General features: G+C 33.5%; 1 protein-coding gene across 6 annotated transcripts in view; it reads right to left on the bottom strand.

Annotated features, from left to right (window-relative positions):
• The window catches only part of PCNX1 (pecanex 1), a 151,553-nt gene that overhangs the window by 55,547 nt on the left and 76,533 nt on the right, over positions 1-19,473 (bottom strand). For 4 of the 6 annotated variants that reach the window (XM_073895437.1, XM_025869774.2, XM_025869776.2 and 1 more), the window contains 4 exons: positions 7,772-7,862; positions 6,270-6,327; positions 4,327-4,544; positions 668-821 (listed from right to left, as the gene is read on the bottom strand). In XM_073895437.1, coding sequence (XP_073751538.1) covers positions 668-821; positions 4,327-4,544; positions 6,270-6,327; positions 7,772-7,862 — 521 coding nt within the window. The remainder of the gene's footprint in view (positions 1-667; positions 822-4,326; positions 4,545-6,269; positions 6,328-7,771; positions 7,863-19,473) is intronic. The other 2 variants (XM_025869773.2, XM_025869777.2) reach the window with 1 other exon arrangement.

Raw genomic sequence — 19,473 nt, 5'->3', positions numbered from 1 at the left:
AGGCTGGGGAGAGTTCTGCATGTTAGTATACACTGGGCAGATAACCAATACAAGCAAGAGTTTTACTAGCTCAGAAGAAAAGGAAACAGTCCAAATTAACAGTCCGTACTGATTTTGCATGGAAGGTGAAAAATGAGGTATGTGATTTTTTCCATTTTTAGAAAGATTAAAATTAGTAACATCTGGCATTTCAGAGCTACTATTTAAATAGCAAAGGGATACCAATCTTCTGCTTTCAGTGTCCCAAAGAATATATATACTAGTCTTGACATTACTATATCCAAACAATGATGGATTTTAATAAATTTAATCTACAGAATAGAAGGCTTAAAATATGGGAGTGGGAGAGTTGATGTTCATATTTTTAAAATGAATTTCAAGAATGTTAATTCTCATTTTTAACAAATGCCCAGATATTTTTTTTTTCAGATATTTTCTTTTAATACCAGCCCCCCCCCCCAAAATAGTTCTTAGGAAGCTTCATTTACATACCATGATTTTTTAAAGTTTATATGTCCCTTTTGTTCCCTATCCAATCTAATGTAAACATCTAGGGAGAATAAATCTAAAAATTAACATCTTACTATAATGCAATGAATGATACAAAACCTCTGCCTTTTAACACAAATATTATTCCCTAGTCTGAAAAGAAGAGAGATGCTGGTACCTTAAGTAGTGAGTATTGACAGCTGGCTATCACTAGGCAGAACTGGAAGACCCAGATATCTCTGAAGAAGCCTTGTATGAGAAGAATAGATCCCAAAAAAGCCACAAGAATAGCCAGGATGACAGCTAACACATTTTCCAGAATCTCACGATTTCTGTAGACAGAAAAATTTATGAGTAAGTATATCATCAATATAAGAAATTAGAGTGAAAAAAGGGAAGACATCATGAAGAAGTTCATACTTTGCTTGCTGACATGCTTTTTTGGTACTGGTTTTGAATAAGGTTTTGGAGGATACTGATAAAAAAACCAGTTTATATGGAAAATTAACACAAAACCTTATGTGCAGATAAAGCATGCTATAGTAACTGAAGTTCTAATTACAAGACATAATATATTAGTTTTAATTTCTATTTCAAAAGTTTACTCTTCTTTAACATCTGCTTTTCTGTAACATTTGTTGCTGAATAACTAACCAACTTGAATAGCAAATAAAAGGAGATATGCAAAGAAACACGTTTAAAAAACAAAACCTCAAACAATTTCTAGAAAATCAAAATGGAAAGTTATTTTATATGACAAAGTTTGTAACCAAATTTTGATACCAAGTGATTTCATTTTCCACATCTTGAAATCACCTGAAATAATCTCAAAACTAATTTACTAGAATTACTTAAATACAGGCTATTACATATATTGAAAATGAAGGCAGTAATAAAAACCATCAATGTTGCCTCTATCAAAGCTGCTGAGACAGTTCTATATTTCATTAAACTGATTAAACAATATGATGACCCAGATATTACATACAGCAATGAAGATGATTTTTATATGTCATACCAAAAAATAAGAATCTATCTCATTACTTGTTGGGGAAATTTTATTCATAAAATGTTAGATACTTGCTAAAAGTCTTGTTTTTAAAAAATATTTACCGACATGGGAACATACTCAGTATATTTGCTATACAAAGAAAGCAGGACATAAAACTATGTATAGGAAGATACAAGTTGTTATTTAAAAGCATATACATATGGGTTAAAAAAGACAATATATCAAAATGATACTACTAATACCGGTTCTCTCTGGGTAGAATTATGGTTGGCCCCTTCTTGTCTTAAAATCTTCCTATACATATTTAAATTTTCTAGAATAGGTAAAGAATTATTTTTATAACCATAAAATTTTTTATTAACTTTTTTTAAGTCAATGCCCTGTTTACAATCATCAATTGGCCTAAGAAAATTCACAAACATTTCCGTACTAGTTCATTTTATAGTCCTCTCAGACGAAAACAAGTCAACAGTACTTTCAAATCAGTAACTGGTATTCTCATTTGTTTTTCTACGGCAGTTGGAGAAGTCCAGATTGTTTCCATGATCCTCGGCAGTTCTGCCATATTACATACTGTCTGTAGTTCTCATCACTGAATGTACGCTCTCCTTAGGCTTTTGTTAGTTTTTAATTTTGATGAATTCAGTTTATCAATTTCATTTGTTGTTTTTGGTATCACATCTACAAAATTTTGCCTAACCCAAGGTCACAAAAATGTTCTACTATGTTTTGTTTTGTTCTAGGAATTTTATTGCTTTAGATTTTACATTTAGACCTATGATCCATTTTGAGTTAATTTTCATAATTTTATAAACGGTGCAATATAAGTATAAAAGTTTTTTTTTTTCCATATGAAAATCCAATGGTCCCAAGACCATTTGTTGAAAAGCCTACCATTTCTCTACTTAACTGATTTGGGATATTATTTTGATGCCATTTAGGCTTGGAGTTTTCTTTACAGACAGGTGTTTAACTACAATTTCCATTTATTTAATAGATATAGTACCATTAAGGTAATGTATCTTTCAGAATGAACTATGATGATTTCTATCTTTCAAGAAATTTGTCCATTGTCGGGGCGCCTGGGTGGCTCAGTCGGTTAAGCGACTGCCTTCGGCTCAGGTCATGATCCTGGAGTCCCGGGATCGAGTCCCGCATCGGGCTCCCTGCTCAGCAGGGAGTCTGCTTCTCCCTCTGACCCTCTTCCCTCTCATGCTCTCTATCTCATTCTCTCTCAAATAAATAAATAAAATCTTTAAAAAAAAATAAAAAAAAATAAAAAGAAATTTGTCCATTGTCAAATTTATGTACACACAGCTGATCATAATATCCTATTATCCACTTAACACCAGTACAATCTGTAGTGATATCCTATCTCATTCCTGTTATAAGCAATTTGTACCTTTTCTCTTTTTTTCCCCCTAATCAGCCTGTCTAAAGGTTTATTAATTTAATTGAGCTGCCCCTCCCCCCACTTGCACTCTCTCTCTCCTGCTCTCTGAAATAAATAAATTAAAATATCTTTCATGTCTCTACTTTTTTAACATATAGAGTACAGTTATACTTGTTTTAATGTCTTTGACAGCTAATTCTAACATCTGTGACAATTACAGATTGGTTTTGATTATTTCCCTCATAAATCATGTTTTACTGCTTCTTTGCATGTTTGGTAATCTTTGGTTGGATGTCACTGCGAATCCTTTGATTGGATGCCACTGTCAAAATCTTTAGGTGGTGACAATTTTCAGATTTCTATAAATCTTCTTAAAATTTGTTATGCTACTTGGAAACAGTTTGATCATTTTAGGTCTTGCTTTTATAACTTGTTTGTTGGATCTGGAGCAGTGCCCATGTTAGGGCTAACTATTCCCCACTTTTAAGGCAAGACTTTCCTGAGTACTCAACATAATGCACCATAATATATGAATTATGAATTTCTTCAATCAGACAGCTGGGAATAGGCGTTATTCCTATCCCTGTGTGTCAGGTCCTGCCCATCTATTTCTTTCACATGATTTTACCCCGGCCTCAGGTAGTTTCTTCACATACATTCACTTATCTGTACTCTGTGGAAGAGTTGTGGAGACCCGCTGCGGAACTCTGAGGTTCTCTGTGAATAGCAGTCCTCTCTCTGATACTCTGTGTTGGGTGTCCCTGGACTCATAGCTCCATCTAATTCAGGAAGTCTGCTGGGCTCCACTTCAGTACCTCCGCCCTGTGTAGGAGCCAGCGAGGAAGACTGGGAACTATCTCAAGGCAGTAAGCTGGGGCAACTGTAGGACCCACATAATGTGTTTCCCATCTCTCAGGAATCACTGTCCTGTTTTCTTATCTCCAATGTCCTGAAAACCACTGGTTCATGCATTTTGTCTCTTTTTTGTTGTTTCAGATAGGAGTTAATCCAATCTTTGTTACTCCAGTCAACAGGAAGCACCAAGTTTTAATAGACTACTAATACTATTCATTATTAAGACTAGTACTACGAAACAGGGAACAGAAGTTCCCTCTTATACCTTTCATATTTAGAGTCATATTACCTATAATCTTATGATCATTAACACTTCATATTTTCTGGCTTTTAAGTATAGTTCCATGATTCTTACTGATGATAAAAAGGATTTTTTTTGTATAAACATATTAAAATTGCCACAAGAAAGTTTTTAATTGAAGAGAGTCAATATTTGGGAGCCCTATTAACTTAAATTTTATCTCAAAAGAACCAAAATAGAAAACATTTTCCAAAATGGTAACCAAGTGGTAATTAGGGACATTTCAATTTAAAAATAAAATCTGCACATATCTTTAATATCACACTGTATTCTCACCTATCAAACAGGGCCAAAAGTGTGAGTCTGTCAAAGTTAATGCCGATCCATAGCTGGGGTAAGATCCAAAAGCGATAATAGTGTTTAACCTTTTGAGCAGCTTCTTCTGTTGGACCGTAAGTAGCTGCCAAGTCAGGGCTTAGATCAATGTCTTGTTGCTCCAACAAATCTGTATCGATGGTCAATAGTCTGTTCAATCGAATCTGCGGAAGAGAGAGCTAAAAGAAAGTCAGCACTGAAAGGCTTAAAAATCTTGATTTAATCAAGTCATGATTCAAGGGCTACTCAATCAGCTTGCAGATTATCTAAGTCCCCTTAATTCTCTATACTCCTTACAGATATTTTATGATCATTAGAAACTACAAAAGGTGATAATAGGAAGTAAACTTAAAGCAAATTAATCAATAGGTCTTTTGGAAAAGATGTATTGGGAAAAGTGTTTGAAATCTTAACATTGTATGATTGTACAGCTAGTGAATCCATTAAAATCACGTACTGTGAATCATTAGTGGCTTCTCTGCTCCCTGCCAAATTTATGGCCTTTTCTCAAAGCTATGAACCTCATTACCATGTTAAATCTAAGCTCCTCTGAATTGGATTCAATGCCTTCAACTGTCATTTCTTCCTACAGTCTCTTATCACTGTTGTTTTAAAATCCCTCTTACACCCCCTTTTTTTCTTTTGTTTTGGCAGGCTACTCATCCGAGGCTATAAGGAAATTACCACATTACATTTCTTTTAGCTTTAATTTATCCACTCAACAGTTCACCAGTTTCCCCTTTCTCTGAAAGAGTCTAAAGGTTCCCTTATCCAGCACAGCCCTAGCCAGGATTTCACTATCCCAGTGTTTCCATACCATTCAATCATAGAAAACAAACAAAAAAAAAAACAATCATTTCCCTATTTTTGGCTTTCCTATGAAGTTTCCAGGAATACACTCCAGCAAAAAAGCAGAGACAATCTTTACTTTTCAAACACATATGTGGGTATAGTCAAGAAAATCTGCTTCCTATAAATAACATAGCCATTTTTATCTCTTAGCATTGACAAGTACCACCCCAAACACTTTTTTTCTTATCCTCTATGCCAGGGTTTCTCAATCTTGGCACTACAGGTATTTTCAGTCAGATAATTCTTTCTTTGGGGGTTCTGCTGTCCACTGTAGGACGTTTTATAGTATCCCTGGCTTCTACGCATTCACTAGATAGCAGTAACATTCCCCTAGTTGTGACAAGTAAAAGTGTTTTCAGACATTGCCAAATGTTGAAAACCATTGTTCTGTGCCAACTCACATCGATGGTCTTAAAAGCCAGCTCACAACTAATCATCTTCAGGAAGCCACTAATAATTAACCCCTTTGGCACTACATTTATTTGCATGTATTTCTTACGTGTTCCATATAAGAATTTCATTTTATATGTTAACTAATTGAATCTAAATAAAATAAGTTTAAAAAAAGAATTTCATTTTCTAAGTTCAACAAATACATCTTGAGGGCAAAAGCTGTGTTATCTTTTTAAAATATCCCCACTGTATCTCACATGGTGTATTTTTTACACAGCGATATCATCACTAAGCTTCCCACACACACACTGGTATATGAGTAACTTAACAGTTAACAGATAATATAATATTCAAAATCATAATTTTCAAAGTCAAGTTTTAAGATGGCACAACCAGATTATGACATTGGTGAGTAAATGGACCTTTACATATTCTCAAAAGTATAATTACTGATTCATACACAGCTTATGAAACTTCATGGTGTTTTATATTTATTTCCTAACAAAGGACTTAACAAGAAGAGAGCCACTATGGAACAGCAAAGGAGATTGTGCCATAGTTTTCAACAAAATTGGTATTTTATAAACCTCAACTTTTCTGATTTGTGTCGCTACTTAATCTGAATGTACATTATTTTATAAAAATAAAGGAAAACCTACCACATCATGTGGATAAAATCGAACTGAGGTAGAACTGGATACATGAGAATCCGTGTCACTAAAATAAAATGAAAAAAACTTTAGGGACTAAATAGCTTGTCACGGAATAGAAAGAAAAATAAATCTTTTAACAATTATGTGGTATTTACTGTCTTCACTTTTCCAAGTACTTCAAAATACAAAATCGCTTTTTCCTACAGATGTGATTAAGAGCATACAGCCTCTGGGCCAGAGTATCTATATTCAAATCTCTTCATCAGCTAAATGAGATTTGGGAAAGTTATCCAACCTTTTACACTTCAGTTTCCACCTAAGTAACACAGGATAATAGCACCTCTTATCACAAAGTTCTTGTGAGATGGGTTTAAGAAAGCAATTAACATTGCCTGCAGCCACAACAAATTTAAGCTCTAACAGCTTAGAATGTGACCACTCCGCTTCCACAGTCAAGTTTAGATTTTTGAAACTTGACACCTTACCACGTTTATGGTGTAAGGAATTGTTCTTATCTTAAATTACATTAAACATAATTGTTTCCATTGCTCCATCTTTCTATTGTTTCCACTGTTAGGAAATCACCTAACACTTGAATTTTGGGTCATTCTTGACAGGGTCAGTTCTGAAACTGGACTCAAGAAGCTTAGCAAGTGTTCTATCTCTCCAGCAAGTTAAGCTAAGTGACTGCAAGATCCTAGTGCTTTAAATGGCCCCTAAAAACTTTAAAAAAGTAAGTGAACTGCCATAGATGTAACATTTAAATAGGTGTGTCCCATTATTAAACATAAATCCTAAAATAGGATTCAAATGATCCCTGCAAAAAAAGTGAGCTAATCATTTAATAATGGATTTCAATGCAACAACTTGAATAGGTGAATAAGATTAATATTTTAGAAAAAACTTTAATACATTCTAAGTTATAACTGATTGCATGCTCAAGATTTCTATTTCTTATCTGCTTTTCTCCTAACTTCTTCCTTATCTTACAGTGTAATTTCTTCGTAAGGGAAGGAGAGAAAAGAAACTAAATGTAATATTATGACCCATATTTTAAGAAATTCCTCTTTCTTAAGCTGGTAAACAAATTTTAAAACAAAAGATGATCATCTAAAAAGATAACTTGACCTTTTCTAATTTTTCTAATAAGCTTTTTTTAAATCGCTTTTTATTGATCTTGCAATGCGCGCACGTGTGCGTGTGTGTAGCACAAAATCTATAGTTAAATTTGAAATTGTGGGAAAACCCCCCCCACTATAAGATCTACAGGGAATTTTTACTTAATATTTAAAATACAGAACAGCTTTTGTTTTAAGAATAATGCTTTCTTTTTTCCAGAACAATAAATTCTACCTTAAATCTTTGGAGACAAATGCACAGTGACAAATTATTTAAGCCAATATGAACAAATGTTTTCAAAATAACTTTTCCATCTCAAGGCCTAAAATCTTTAAACATGGCAAATATATGCAAGTACATACATTCTCCTAATATGACTTCACACATACCAGATATTGGATGCTCTTCTTGCTGCTGGTTCAAAATTCACAAGTGACATATCACAGCCACCAGTCTCATAAAGCGTAGAAGAGAACTTACCTAGCAAATAAATGATTTTTTTAAAAAGCCATTAGAATACTCAGAATTTTTCCATCAGGAAACACTACATTTTTCAAACTTGTTACAATTTAAGAAAATGTACTATAGACTTTTTCCAAATATTTTAATAACAATGATCTGCCTGTAATTCAGCATGACGTGAACTGAAAAGGAATGCTGAACAGTGGGGCAAAATGTCAACGTACATAATCAGGTTTTAACAGTAAGGGATTTAAGTCAGCTTTGCAATCCAGTCTCCTCTTTTCTCCTCCCAGGACATTCTCAATTGAAGCAATCACATGAATGAATTTAATGTTTAAAAGGCACCTGACCACTTTGCAAGTGGTGAATGGCCATTTGGAAAGCTGCTTAAATGTTAAGACAGCTCTGCAAGACAACAAATTTCTGAGATTACCTTCAGAGAGTTTTGGGGTTTTTTTGTTTTGTTATTTAGTTTTGCCCTTTTTGTTTATTTAAACACAGTGTAATACTTGTTTCAGGTGCAGAATTTAGTGAGTCATCACTTACATACAACACCCAGTGTTCATCACAAGTGCCCTCCTTAATACCCGTTATGTTTGTTTTTTTTTAGGAAAAAATGAAGTGTCAAAATGGATCTAAGGAAGTTCTATGAATGAAGTTATAATAACATTGGTGACAATTAACAATATTTAATGAGCATTACTAACTGCATGAGTCTATAAGAACTTTATGAAAAAATTTAGTAACACCATTTGCTGTAACCAAATATCTCTACAAAACCGATAAAAGGTTTAGAAATTACATTGGTTGCAAAAGAATATAGGCTTAAAAAACTCTTAAAATGAACTCTATAAGATAAAATGGTTTCTGATAGTGAAATTTTAAAAATCTGGAGACTGTGTGAAATGCATTCTTCACCGTGACAAACCCATGGTAGCCCTACCAGTGGTAAGGAGCATAAAGAAATTAATATATATATAAGTTTCCAGTAAGGCAATGAGATGAGGTATGTAACTGCAACCACTGGGGCCTACTCCAGGATGCTTTTGATTATTTTCTACTGATGTTATAAATATGACAAATCTTAAGGGCAATTTCAACTACATGGTAGGGCTAAAAGATCTCTCTTAGATGACTATAATGGAAACACGGTATACAATAAAGACTTCTATTTAAGTGAAATCTTTGAAAAATAACAGTAACAGACCCCATAATATACTAATACTGTAACTAAGGGATTGCAGAACATTTCAATAATCACTTCATTCTTTAAAAGGATTAGAATCTTAAAAGTATTAAATAAGATTACTTGAATACTTTCTATGGGTCAGACAGAAGACGCAAATATTTTATTATGTTTTCTGTAGTAGCATTTTTTTTGGTCAGAATAATATATTCCTGCGACAAATGATATAAAAAGCATTCTGTGAAATGTCTTCTTCATTTGCTGTTTTTCAAGGAGGATTATTCAGCATGTGGATTATCTAAAACTTTGCTTTTTACCACCCCCACATGCCACCCTCATCTTTTAGTCATGAATCGTTCACTCTTAGCACCTCTAATACAAACCAGATTCATGAACTAAAATGAAATAATAAAAGCTGTCCACTTGGCTTCTTGTTAGGTGTATTACTGAAAAGCTTTTGAAGTGATAAGGTGGTTGCAGAAATTGTTAGTGAAGATAAAAATTAAAAATACGCCTGAGATTTCAAAATTATTTTTAAATTATAATTTTTTATGCTGTGTTCTTTCCTCTCTTAAAATGGAAAATGAAAAATCGGCTGTGCTACAATTAGCTTACATTAATAGAAAAAAGAAACATCTGATCAAAATCAGATTGCATAAATGCAGAATAATTATAAATCCATGTAAATGACTAAATCACAGAGTAACAAAGAGCTGGCAGGGGTTGGCTACTATGTGTGAAATCCAGTAAGATCTGAATAGATAAAAACAGGTGTTTATATTACCTAATGTGTGTGTATTTTTAGAAATAACAATATTATATTCAATAGAATTTAAATTATTAGAATATATTCTGAGTAATTAAGCATTGTATCAGATTTTTAATAATAGAAATCCTGTTTGGGGAATACTGAATATGAAAAATATTTATATGCAACTGAAATTGACTAAAGATATTATTCCTTCTAATATTCAAATGGAACAGTAAAAGAACATTAAGTCATTATACAACTGTATTATCTTTTATGTATAGATGTCTCCTATGAAACATGGTTGCATTTTAAATAAACAGAAACATAAAAATAAAGCATGCCCTCCAAAAAGCTCTTTAGGCAAAGAAAGCTGGAAAAACGGAGTAGTTTTATTACTATATAAATCTAGAATTCTGAATGCTTCTTTATAAACAAATGACTAACAAGTTGTAAATTTTAAAAATTTAAACGAAGCATAAAGTACATTTATGAAAAAGGAGGCTATAATTTTAACAAATGTGCAATGACTTCATCAACAGTGCTTTTTTTTTTTTCCTAAGAAGCTTGTGTCTACATACTAACTTTAAGAAGATGCTCAGGTCAGAACAAGCTAACACTGTATTAAGGCTTCATACTATTTTCCTAATATAAGTCCACCAAAAGAACAGATTCTCTGTCTCCCCTTAATCTTTGGACTTGGCAACTAGTATCACTTCAAAGGAAACAAATTTTATTTAGAGGATAAACAACTCAGTTAAAATTACACTAAAAAGTGTTTAGTTTAAGGTTTCAGTGAAGAACTTAGTAATTTTTTAAGGTATAATAACCTACTAAAAGCATCTTCAAAAATAACCAAAACATAAAGAAGCATATATTAGCATTGGTTTATAAAGATTAAGAATATCCTAAATTTGTACAAATATCCTTACCATATGTAACAATTTTACATATATCTCATTTAAGATTAAAACGATAATGTAGTTATCCTTTAGGTCCAAAATAAAATGTGCCTTTAATTAATAATCCTGTTTTTACTCTGTATTAAGGAAAAGACTAAGTATTGATTTTTTCTAATTAATATAAATTGAGAAGGAGAATATGAAATGTGTCCTCACATGAATTATGATTGAAAACTAAGTCATCTCATCATATCCAACTCCCAGGACATAATTAATTATACCTAACAGAATGGCTTTGTCATGATTATAAAAGGAAAGAGTTACTTTCTGACAAAATAAACAAGACTGGAGGCTGGAATCTCAGGCTTAATAGTATTGGCCACAAGATAGCATCTCTAGAGATAAAGGGAAAAAAAGGTACTAGTATTTCTCAGTTTTGAATGTTCAATAAATTGCCATTGCCTAAAAAATTACATTTCATTATACAAAACCATTTTTTTAGGTAGGCGAATTTCAAATAACCGTAAGTCAATAAATAAGTGATGAACAGCAAGACGAGTAAAATTAAGATACCGAATTAAAGAAAAGGACACTAGAGACATTTCCCTGAAGTCATGAATGGTGCAGCAGACAAACTCAAAATAAACACTGGCAAGACACTGATAAAAGACATTAGAAATCAATGGGATCCTCTAACGCATCCTTTCAAAAAAATTCCTTGCTACATGGCACAAACTGTATAAAGATTGCTCACTCAGCTAGTGCATTGCTCACTCACCTAATGCATTCTTGATGTTACTCATTTTACTTATGTACCGTGGAAAGAGGTAGTTACTAAGACAGATCATCTGTAGGATTTTTCTAATCCTCTCAGTTCCAACAACAAAGGAGGTGTCTTAAATTTCTTGATTTCGTTCTTTGGACCCCCTTCCCACCTCTGTTAATTCTGCATCCTCTAAGCCTAATCCTGGTACACCGTTAAACGAGTTCTTTCTTTTCTAGTATTAACTCTTAGGGTGGGCAGGCAGGGGCTACAAGAGGAAAGCCAGATACAAGGGAGGCAGCTTTATAAAGTGCTTTTTAGAAGGCTGTCAGAGGATGTGCTCACTTCAGCAGCACATATACTAGAAGGCTGCTGGAGAACCACATACATCTACATGACTACTTAAGTACTCTACAAAAAGTGCTTATTTCTGATGTGAGGAGTATTGTGTTCACAATGCTACTTCAATGAATATATTATTATACTTTTAAGAGACAAGACCTTTAAGACTAGTCCCAGTTTCTTGGATAGCGCCACCTTTATTATCATGAATGGTACCTATGAGTCTCTGAGGAAACATAAGTTTTTACCCTGACAGAAAGGATTCCTTTTATTTCTGCTTATGGGTTAATGGGCTTGTTTCTCCAGACCAGGGGTCAGCAAACTTTTTCTACAGAAAGCCAGAAAATAAATACTCTAGGCTGTGCAGGACAGATGGTCAGATGCAACAACTCAAGACTGCTATTGCAGCATGAAAGCAGCCACAGAAAACACATAACATATATTTATTTATTTTATTTCATTTTTAAAAATAAGCATCAAGCTGAAAGGATTTACCCCACCGGCCATAGTTTGCCAACCCCTGCCCTGGACCAAAAGCCTTAGGCTTCTAAAACCTTTTTAACTATTGTACTACCATGATAATCAAGTCACTATGCTACTTGTACTTAAAAGTTTCAATACTGAGAACCAGTCCTTCTTCCTGGGATGTTCAACACCGTGCTAGGTTTTTCAAACAGGAGAATAATAAGGAAAAGAGCAGGTATGAGAAGAAAGAGCCTTTGAGGACTGGTAAGGAAAGACAGAGGTCTCTACAGCTTGGCAACAGTAAAATAGATTTGCGGATATATTTTACTGACATAGCCATTGTCCTCTAGTTCTGACTCAACACCACATGCCTTAATTCATTAAGTCTCCACTCTCACTACCTAATCCCCAGGATCAGGTGAACCTTCCAAAAGTGAATGTACAAGTTCATATTCTGCTATGATTTCATCATCTGCTCACATTTTCTTTCAAAGGGATGTCTTCCTTATCTTGGTAAAATCTACAACATGACAACGATACTGACAACATTATAAATGATCAGGTAAACAAAAAGGCAAGACACAGAATTGGAGAAAATATTTGTAATTTGTATATGACAAATTATATCTAAAATATAAAAAAAAACCTCACACCTCAATAATAACCCAATTTTAAAAGTGAGCAAAAGATCTGGACACACGTCACAAAGGAAGACTTATATATAACTAATTAACACATCAAAAGATGCCCATCATCCTTACTCGTAAGAGAAATGCAAATTTAAGCCACAGTAAGATACAACCATTGGGGCCAAAATTTTAAAGGCCAACAATAACAAACTGGGGCAAGAATGGGAACAAGCGCAATTCGCATACACTGCTGGTGAGAATGTAAAATCACTTTTGAAAACAGTTAAGTTTTATTAACGATGGCCTGGAAACACAAACATCTAGCAGATGAATGGCTACACAATATACATATATTATACAATGGAATAATAGTCAGCACAAAAAAAGAATAAACTAACCCATGCACAACGATGAACTCAAAGGCATCACATTAGGTGCAAAAGGCTGTATTATGACTGCATTTAAATGAACTCCTAGAAGAGGGAAAACCATAATGATATAAAGTACACAGCGGCTGCCTGTGGTGGAGGCAGAGGACAGATGGACTGCAATGGAGGCAACAATAAATCTTTTGAAGATGATGGAAATGTTCTGTATCTCCATTGTAGTATTTCAAAGGTGTGCACATCTATTACAACTCATCCAATTGTACATGTTAAATGGATGCAATTTATCATACCTAAATTATAGATCAATAAAATTGATTTAGAAACGAAGAAAAAATGACCGCTCAGGTTAACAGTCTCAGTAGATGGATGAGTATGAGACAGCACATAGTCAGTGGATTTACTACAAAATACAAATCAAGATTTTGGAGAGAGTGATATTTGTTGTTTTGTTTTTGCATTTCATTTTTAAAAATACCATGCGTCATCAGATTCAAAAGTAGTATATAAAACAAAGAAGTTCCCACTCCCTAGAGACTGCCACTGTGTTCTCCTGAATAATTTTTATGTACATTTGTCCTAAGACAATTAGAACCCTCTCCTCACACACATTTTCTAAAATTTACTTCTTTTGCTTACTAACTAGCTTAACTTTTCATGTCAATAATAAAGATGCATCAAGTTCTAAATATGATACTATGTTTATGTACTATTGTTTCTTTTAGGGGTTCTCTAACAGACATTTATTTATTTTTTTAAAGATTTCATTTAGATTGTTTTTCAAAATTACAAACAATGCTACAATGAATATCCATGTACATATATCTTTGCCAGTTGGTAAAATCTATAGATTAAAAGCCATCAACATTTTTGGTCTATAGTTCTAAACTGCCCTCCAAAAGCATTCAATCTTCAGACCCTTTCCAATAATAGACACACTACACATTCAAAGATGAAAAAGATCTCAACCTTGTTAACTTGCAATTTAAAAAATTATGAGTAAAGCTGAACTGTTTGCCTATGATTGCAAACCACCTGTATTTTTTTAAACTCTCAACTTTTCTAGTTATTAATCTTTATCTTACTGATTTGAAGTGTTTATTGTGGCAAAGCCTGATGACTGACCTCCAGTATTCATCCTTTCCTTTTCCTTTCCATAATATGACATTCCCCTCACTGAATCTCAGCTGGGCCTGTGTCCACCTAATTAGAGACATTTCCTAGCTAGCCTCTCCTGCAGCTAGAAGTTGCCATGTGACTATGTATGGACCCACAGGAGGTGAGAGAAAGTGACAGGCACATGTCTCAAGTCACAATGTGAAAGATATGGGCTAACTGTCCTTATATTTTTTAGCAACACTTCTCTTCCTGTTTTTCAGATAAATGTCAACAACTGGAGTAGTCACCATGGACCAGCAGGGAAGCCACATGTGGAAGAAACCAGAACCAACCCATCTGCTGGGGACAGCTCCCATTAAACTGTTTGAGAGACATGTAAACTTCTCTTTTATTTCAGTCACTGATTGGCGAGGGGCTGGGGCGGCGGGGGAGGGGATCCTCCAATGAAGAATCCAACCTGTATTTCAGTTAATGCATACATTAACCAAATTTAACTTAGGATCTTAAAAATGTTAATGTTAGAAAGTGATAATCTAGTCTAGTACTTCAGTGAATTCTTTACAACAGAGACAAGCAAGAAACAAATTGGATATCTCAACCAGTCCCTGTTATCTTGTGCAAAATTCCTAGAGCAGTTCAGGCATCCAAAACTTTTAAAAATAATATACTAGAAGTCTTTCCACAGTAACAGCAATAAACTTCTGAGCACTGTCCAGGGGATAAGGTTAGAGCAGATAAAGTTTATCTAGGTTTATGTTTCACTTATAATATTTGGAGAGATAAAACATACACTATCAAATCCTGCCAGATAAAGTGTAAACTGGGACAAGCTTCCATAAAGCAACTGACAGTATATGCCAAAGCCCCAAAAATGTTTATTCCCCTGGATGATTCCCTTCAAAATATTTATTCTAAGGAAATAACCACAGCTGTACTGAAAGGTTTATGTAAAGGATGTTCAGCACAGTGTTTACTACAATAGGAAATATCATGAATCAACCTGAAGACTAACAATGGGGTTAACTGGTTAAATAAACTATGATTAAATAATGTTAATAACAATGATTATTAACATTAATAGCAATTATTATTTACGCAATTGACTTCTTATTGCCAGCAGTTATTCTAATTGCTTTGCACATTTTAATAGATATAATAATCCTCACTAAAAACCTGTTAAGTATTATTATTACTGAGCCTTTGATAAATGAGGAAACTGATGCACAGGGAGAGAAAATAACTTGACCAAGGTAACACAGCTAGTAAGTAGCAGAGTGTGGACTAGAAGCCATGAAGTCTGACTCTAGAGTCTATTATGCTATACTGCCTTTCATGGAGATTTAAGAGATAAAATAACATGCCATCACCTACAAACAACTTAAAGAACAATAACATGAGTAGATAACACACGTGCTAAGTGAAAAAAGCAAGATACAAAGCTCATATGGTAACACAAAAGTCACGCATCATGATCCCAATTCCGTCTCAGAAAAGTATATAAATGTATGCATTAAAAAAGACAGGAAGGAAAATTCATAAAATTTCAATAGTGAATATCTCTAAGTGATGAAATTACAGATGACTTTTCATTATATTTTTGAGTATTTCTAAACCTGTATTTCTGTTATAAGAATGAGAAAAGCACATTCTAATTTTATCAAAAGGAAGAATATATCCCCAAACCCATTAATATTTCCTTTTAGCTATAACAAAGGACATTTACTGCTTCAACAGAAATAAACATTTACTTTCATTTGTATATACTTTGTGTTGCCGCCCCAAATAAAATAGAATTCAATATTTTTCTATATTCAAAAATAACAATAAAGAACAATAAAGGACAAGATCAAAGTTGCTGCAAAAAGAATCTAACTTTTCGTTTAGATGAATAAAAATTATCTGCCCTAACACAGGGCACTGAAGTATAGACTCAGATCCCTTATACCCTCTTAACTCTGTATTTATAGTAACAAGGAAGTGCCTATAATGTAGCACAAAATGCTAAGAATAGTACATAATATATATAACCTTTTTAAACACCAAGACTAACTCTAATAAAAATCTGAAAGTACCTAAGCCCCTGCTCCTTAAAGTAAAAAATTTAAAAGCCTCCAAATCATATTTCTGCTTAATAATGCAGAGCTGTTATAAACCGCTTAATAAAAAGGGTAATAGGGTACTGCCCGATTTAAGACTTTTTCTAGAGCTGACCACATTTTCGAGTTAATAAGTTCTGTAGTAAAGCAGATTATCTCAAAGAATACCTTCTTTGTCAATCTTGCATAGCAATGAAACAAAAGAAAACCTTAGAAAAAAATCAATTCACACATCACTTTTTAAACCTCTAATGCATTAATGAAATTAAGAAAGTCTTAAATTGATCAGAGGAATACCATCTGATATTTACATATTTTATATTTTAAACATATAAACTTGTCCTCATTTCTTGTCTATAAGTTTATCTTTTACATGAAAATTTTATGTAATTTTATATATACTTTTTCAAAGCCATTCCTCACCACTGACCACCAATTTCATACACAGAAAAAAAACACACGTAAGTTTTCCTGCTTTACCAGACCTTATCTAGAACATTTCCTCTGAGATGAGCTACATACTAAGAGTTTAATTATCAACTATACAGGCATTACATCAATTTATTAGTCTTAATTTACAAGAGGAAGCCGAGATTAACATAAAAACTAAGAAGCGATTGCCAAGTTTTATAGAAAAAGCCTAACAGATCTAAGAACTTTAAGGCTACCCGGATTCAGTCTCCCGGGTGACTCATCTGGGCACTAAGCACAGCTTGTTTTATTAAGTATAACTGCATAAATTCAGAATATAGTAGGAAATCAACTGCAAACAAATGAGTCCACAAAAAGACTGATGAAAAGGAAATTAACCTTTAAGATGTGGTTAAAAAAAATGTTACACTGAAAGACTTGAGAAATTCTTAGATAGTAATTGCCTTTTTAAAGATGTTAACTTCAAAACTTATCTATCACTTACATCATTTGAACCTTTTCTTTTTGCATGAAGTCTATAAATGAGAAAATCACCCCAATTTTTCCAACCAGGTTCTAAGTCATATACTTATAATTCAGTTTTTTATTTTTTTTATTTTTTTTTTAAGATTTTATTTATTTATTTGAGAGAGAGAGAGAATGAGAGATACAGAGCACGAGAAGGAAGAGGGTCAGAGGGAGAAGCAGACTCTCCGCTGAGCGGGGAGCCCGATGCGGGACTCGATCCCAGGACTCCAGGATCATGACCTGAGCCGAAGGCAGTCGCTTAACCAACTGAGCCACCCAGGCGCCCTAATTCAGTTTTTTAAAATTAACTATGATTAACAATTATGCCTGCTGAGTACGTACGATGAAAATATTTTCTTCAGCTGAAAAAGCTACCAATAAAATCCATAAAACAGCATCTTCAGTGAATTTTTCCACCATGTCTAATGTTACCTGGTAACCTTGAAATGCTAGTTAAAATTAAACAGAGAAATAAGGTTTCTCAGGGTTTAATATAGGAAATGGATGTGGTTATCTAGTATGACACCACAAAGTAAAGATGGAGAAACAGTTAAGAAAACTACCTAGGGCTTAGAATTAAACAGTGCCTGGTTGCAAGTTTCCTTTAATCCAAAAAAGCTATACCTTTGCTTAAACAACCAATTATAATCTATACATGTGTACAGATGCAAACATTTATATACACTCAAACATACACATGTATGAATGTGTGTATATATATGAATGTTTTATATAAATGTATTATGTATATATATACATTTTCACATGTATAGATTTGTACATTTAAAAAATTTTCATCTGAAGAAGCTAAATTTAGAAACAATCCTTTTTAAATATTCCATACTTTTAGGGAATATCATGACTAACTTTATTAAGATTTTATTTATTTATTTGAGAAAGAGAATGAGAGAGAGAGCATGAGCGGGGTGAGGGGCAGAAGGAGAAGCAGACTCCCCACTGGGCAGGGAGCCTGATGCAGGGCTCGATGCCGGGACTCCAGGAATATGACATGAGCAGAAGGCAGACGCTTAACCAACTGAGTTACGCAGGCGCCCCAATATCATGACTAACTTTAACATCTGAGTATCCAAATTCATTTACCCAAAATAATCTTACCACTGTTAATTATAATCATGTAGAAATTAAACCATGCAACAAAAATATTCTAGTGGAATATATTATAAAAATCAGTGTCTCTACAATTCCTTTAAGTTCAACTGCAGCCCATTTTCAGGATCTTTTTTGGCCAACTTCATTTGATATGGAACAGGTATACACTGTCCACGGTTGCTTGGTTTGTGCTCATTATCACAATACATTCAATTTGGCAGCATCCAGCTACCACAGGTCAATAACTAGCTACCAGAAGGCAGGTAAGAAAAAAATCCATATTTCAAGACAACATCCTGAATATTCACCCACAGATGCTAATGTCACCTCCAGACTTCATCTTCAGAACTGTGTAGAGAATTCATATGTACCTATTTTCAATAATCTGCAGTGGATTGAAGATGGGATTTTACAATGAAGGTTCTCTTACCAAGTTTTTCAAGTAAATTAGGTTTTTATAGAGGAAAATCATCTACTGCATCATTTTATGCTCCATTTGACAGAAGTCTAAAAATCCAAAACAGATAAAAATTAAGCCTTTTATTTTAGCAAATCTGCTACCACAGACCCAATGGGCAATGGTGACGGTCACTGTAATTTTATATGCACAAACTGACAAATCCTCTGTTCCAAAGACTTTGGGGGTTATGAGAGAAATAGTGATAGAAAGACATTAACTGAATATATTTACAACTAAAAAAAGTATCAATATTTTAACTCAAAGCAAGTAACTAAACTGAGGACCCTCCTAATAAACTCCCTTGCTTTTCCAAATTACAAACGCAAACACAAAAGCACTCTAAAATTTAAATGTTTTATTGTCTTCTCTTTTTATTTTGAAATCACTATATATGCTAATGTTATAAATATCTTAGTGACCATTTTCAAGTTTCTCTAAGATTTGCTAAAGATAATTATTGTCATCAATATGCATATTTAATACT

Source organism: Callorhinus ursinus, unplaced genomic scaffold, assembly GCF_003265705.2.
Source record: "Callorhinus ursinus isolate GAN/ISIS: 27379988/994484 unplaced genomic scaffold, GSC_fseal_2.0 scaffold8, whole genome shotgun sequence".
NCBI lineage: Eukaryota > Metazoa > Chordata > Mammalia > Carnivora > Otariidae > Callorhinus > Callorhinus ursinus.
This window is presented reverse-complemented; position numbering and strand designations above follow the sequence as displayed.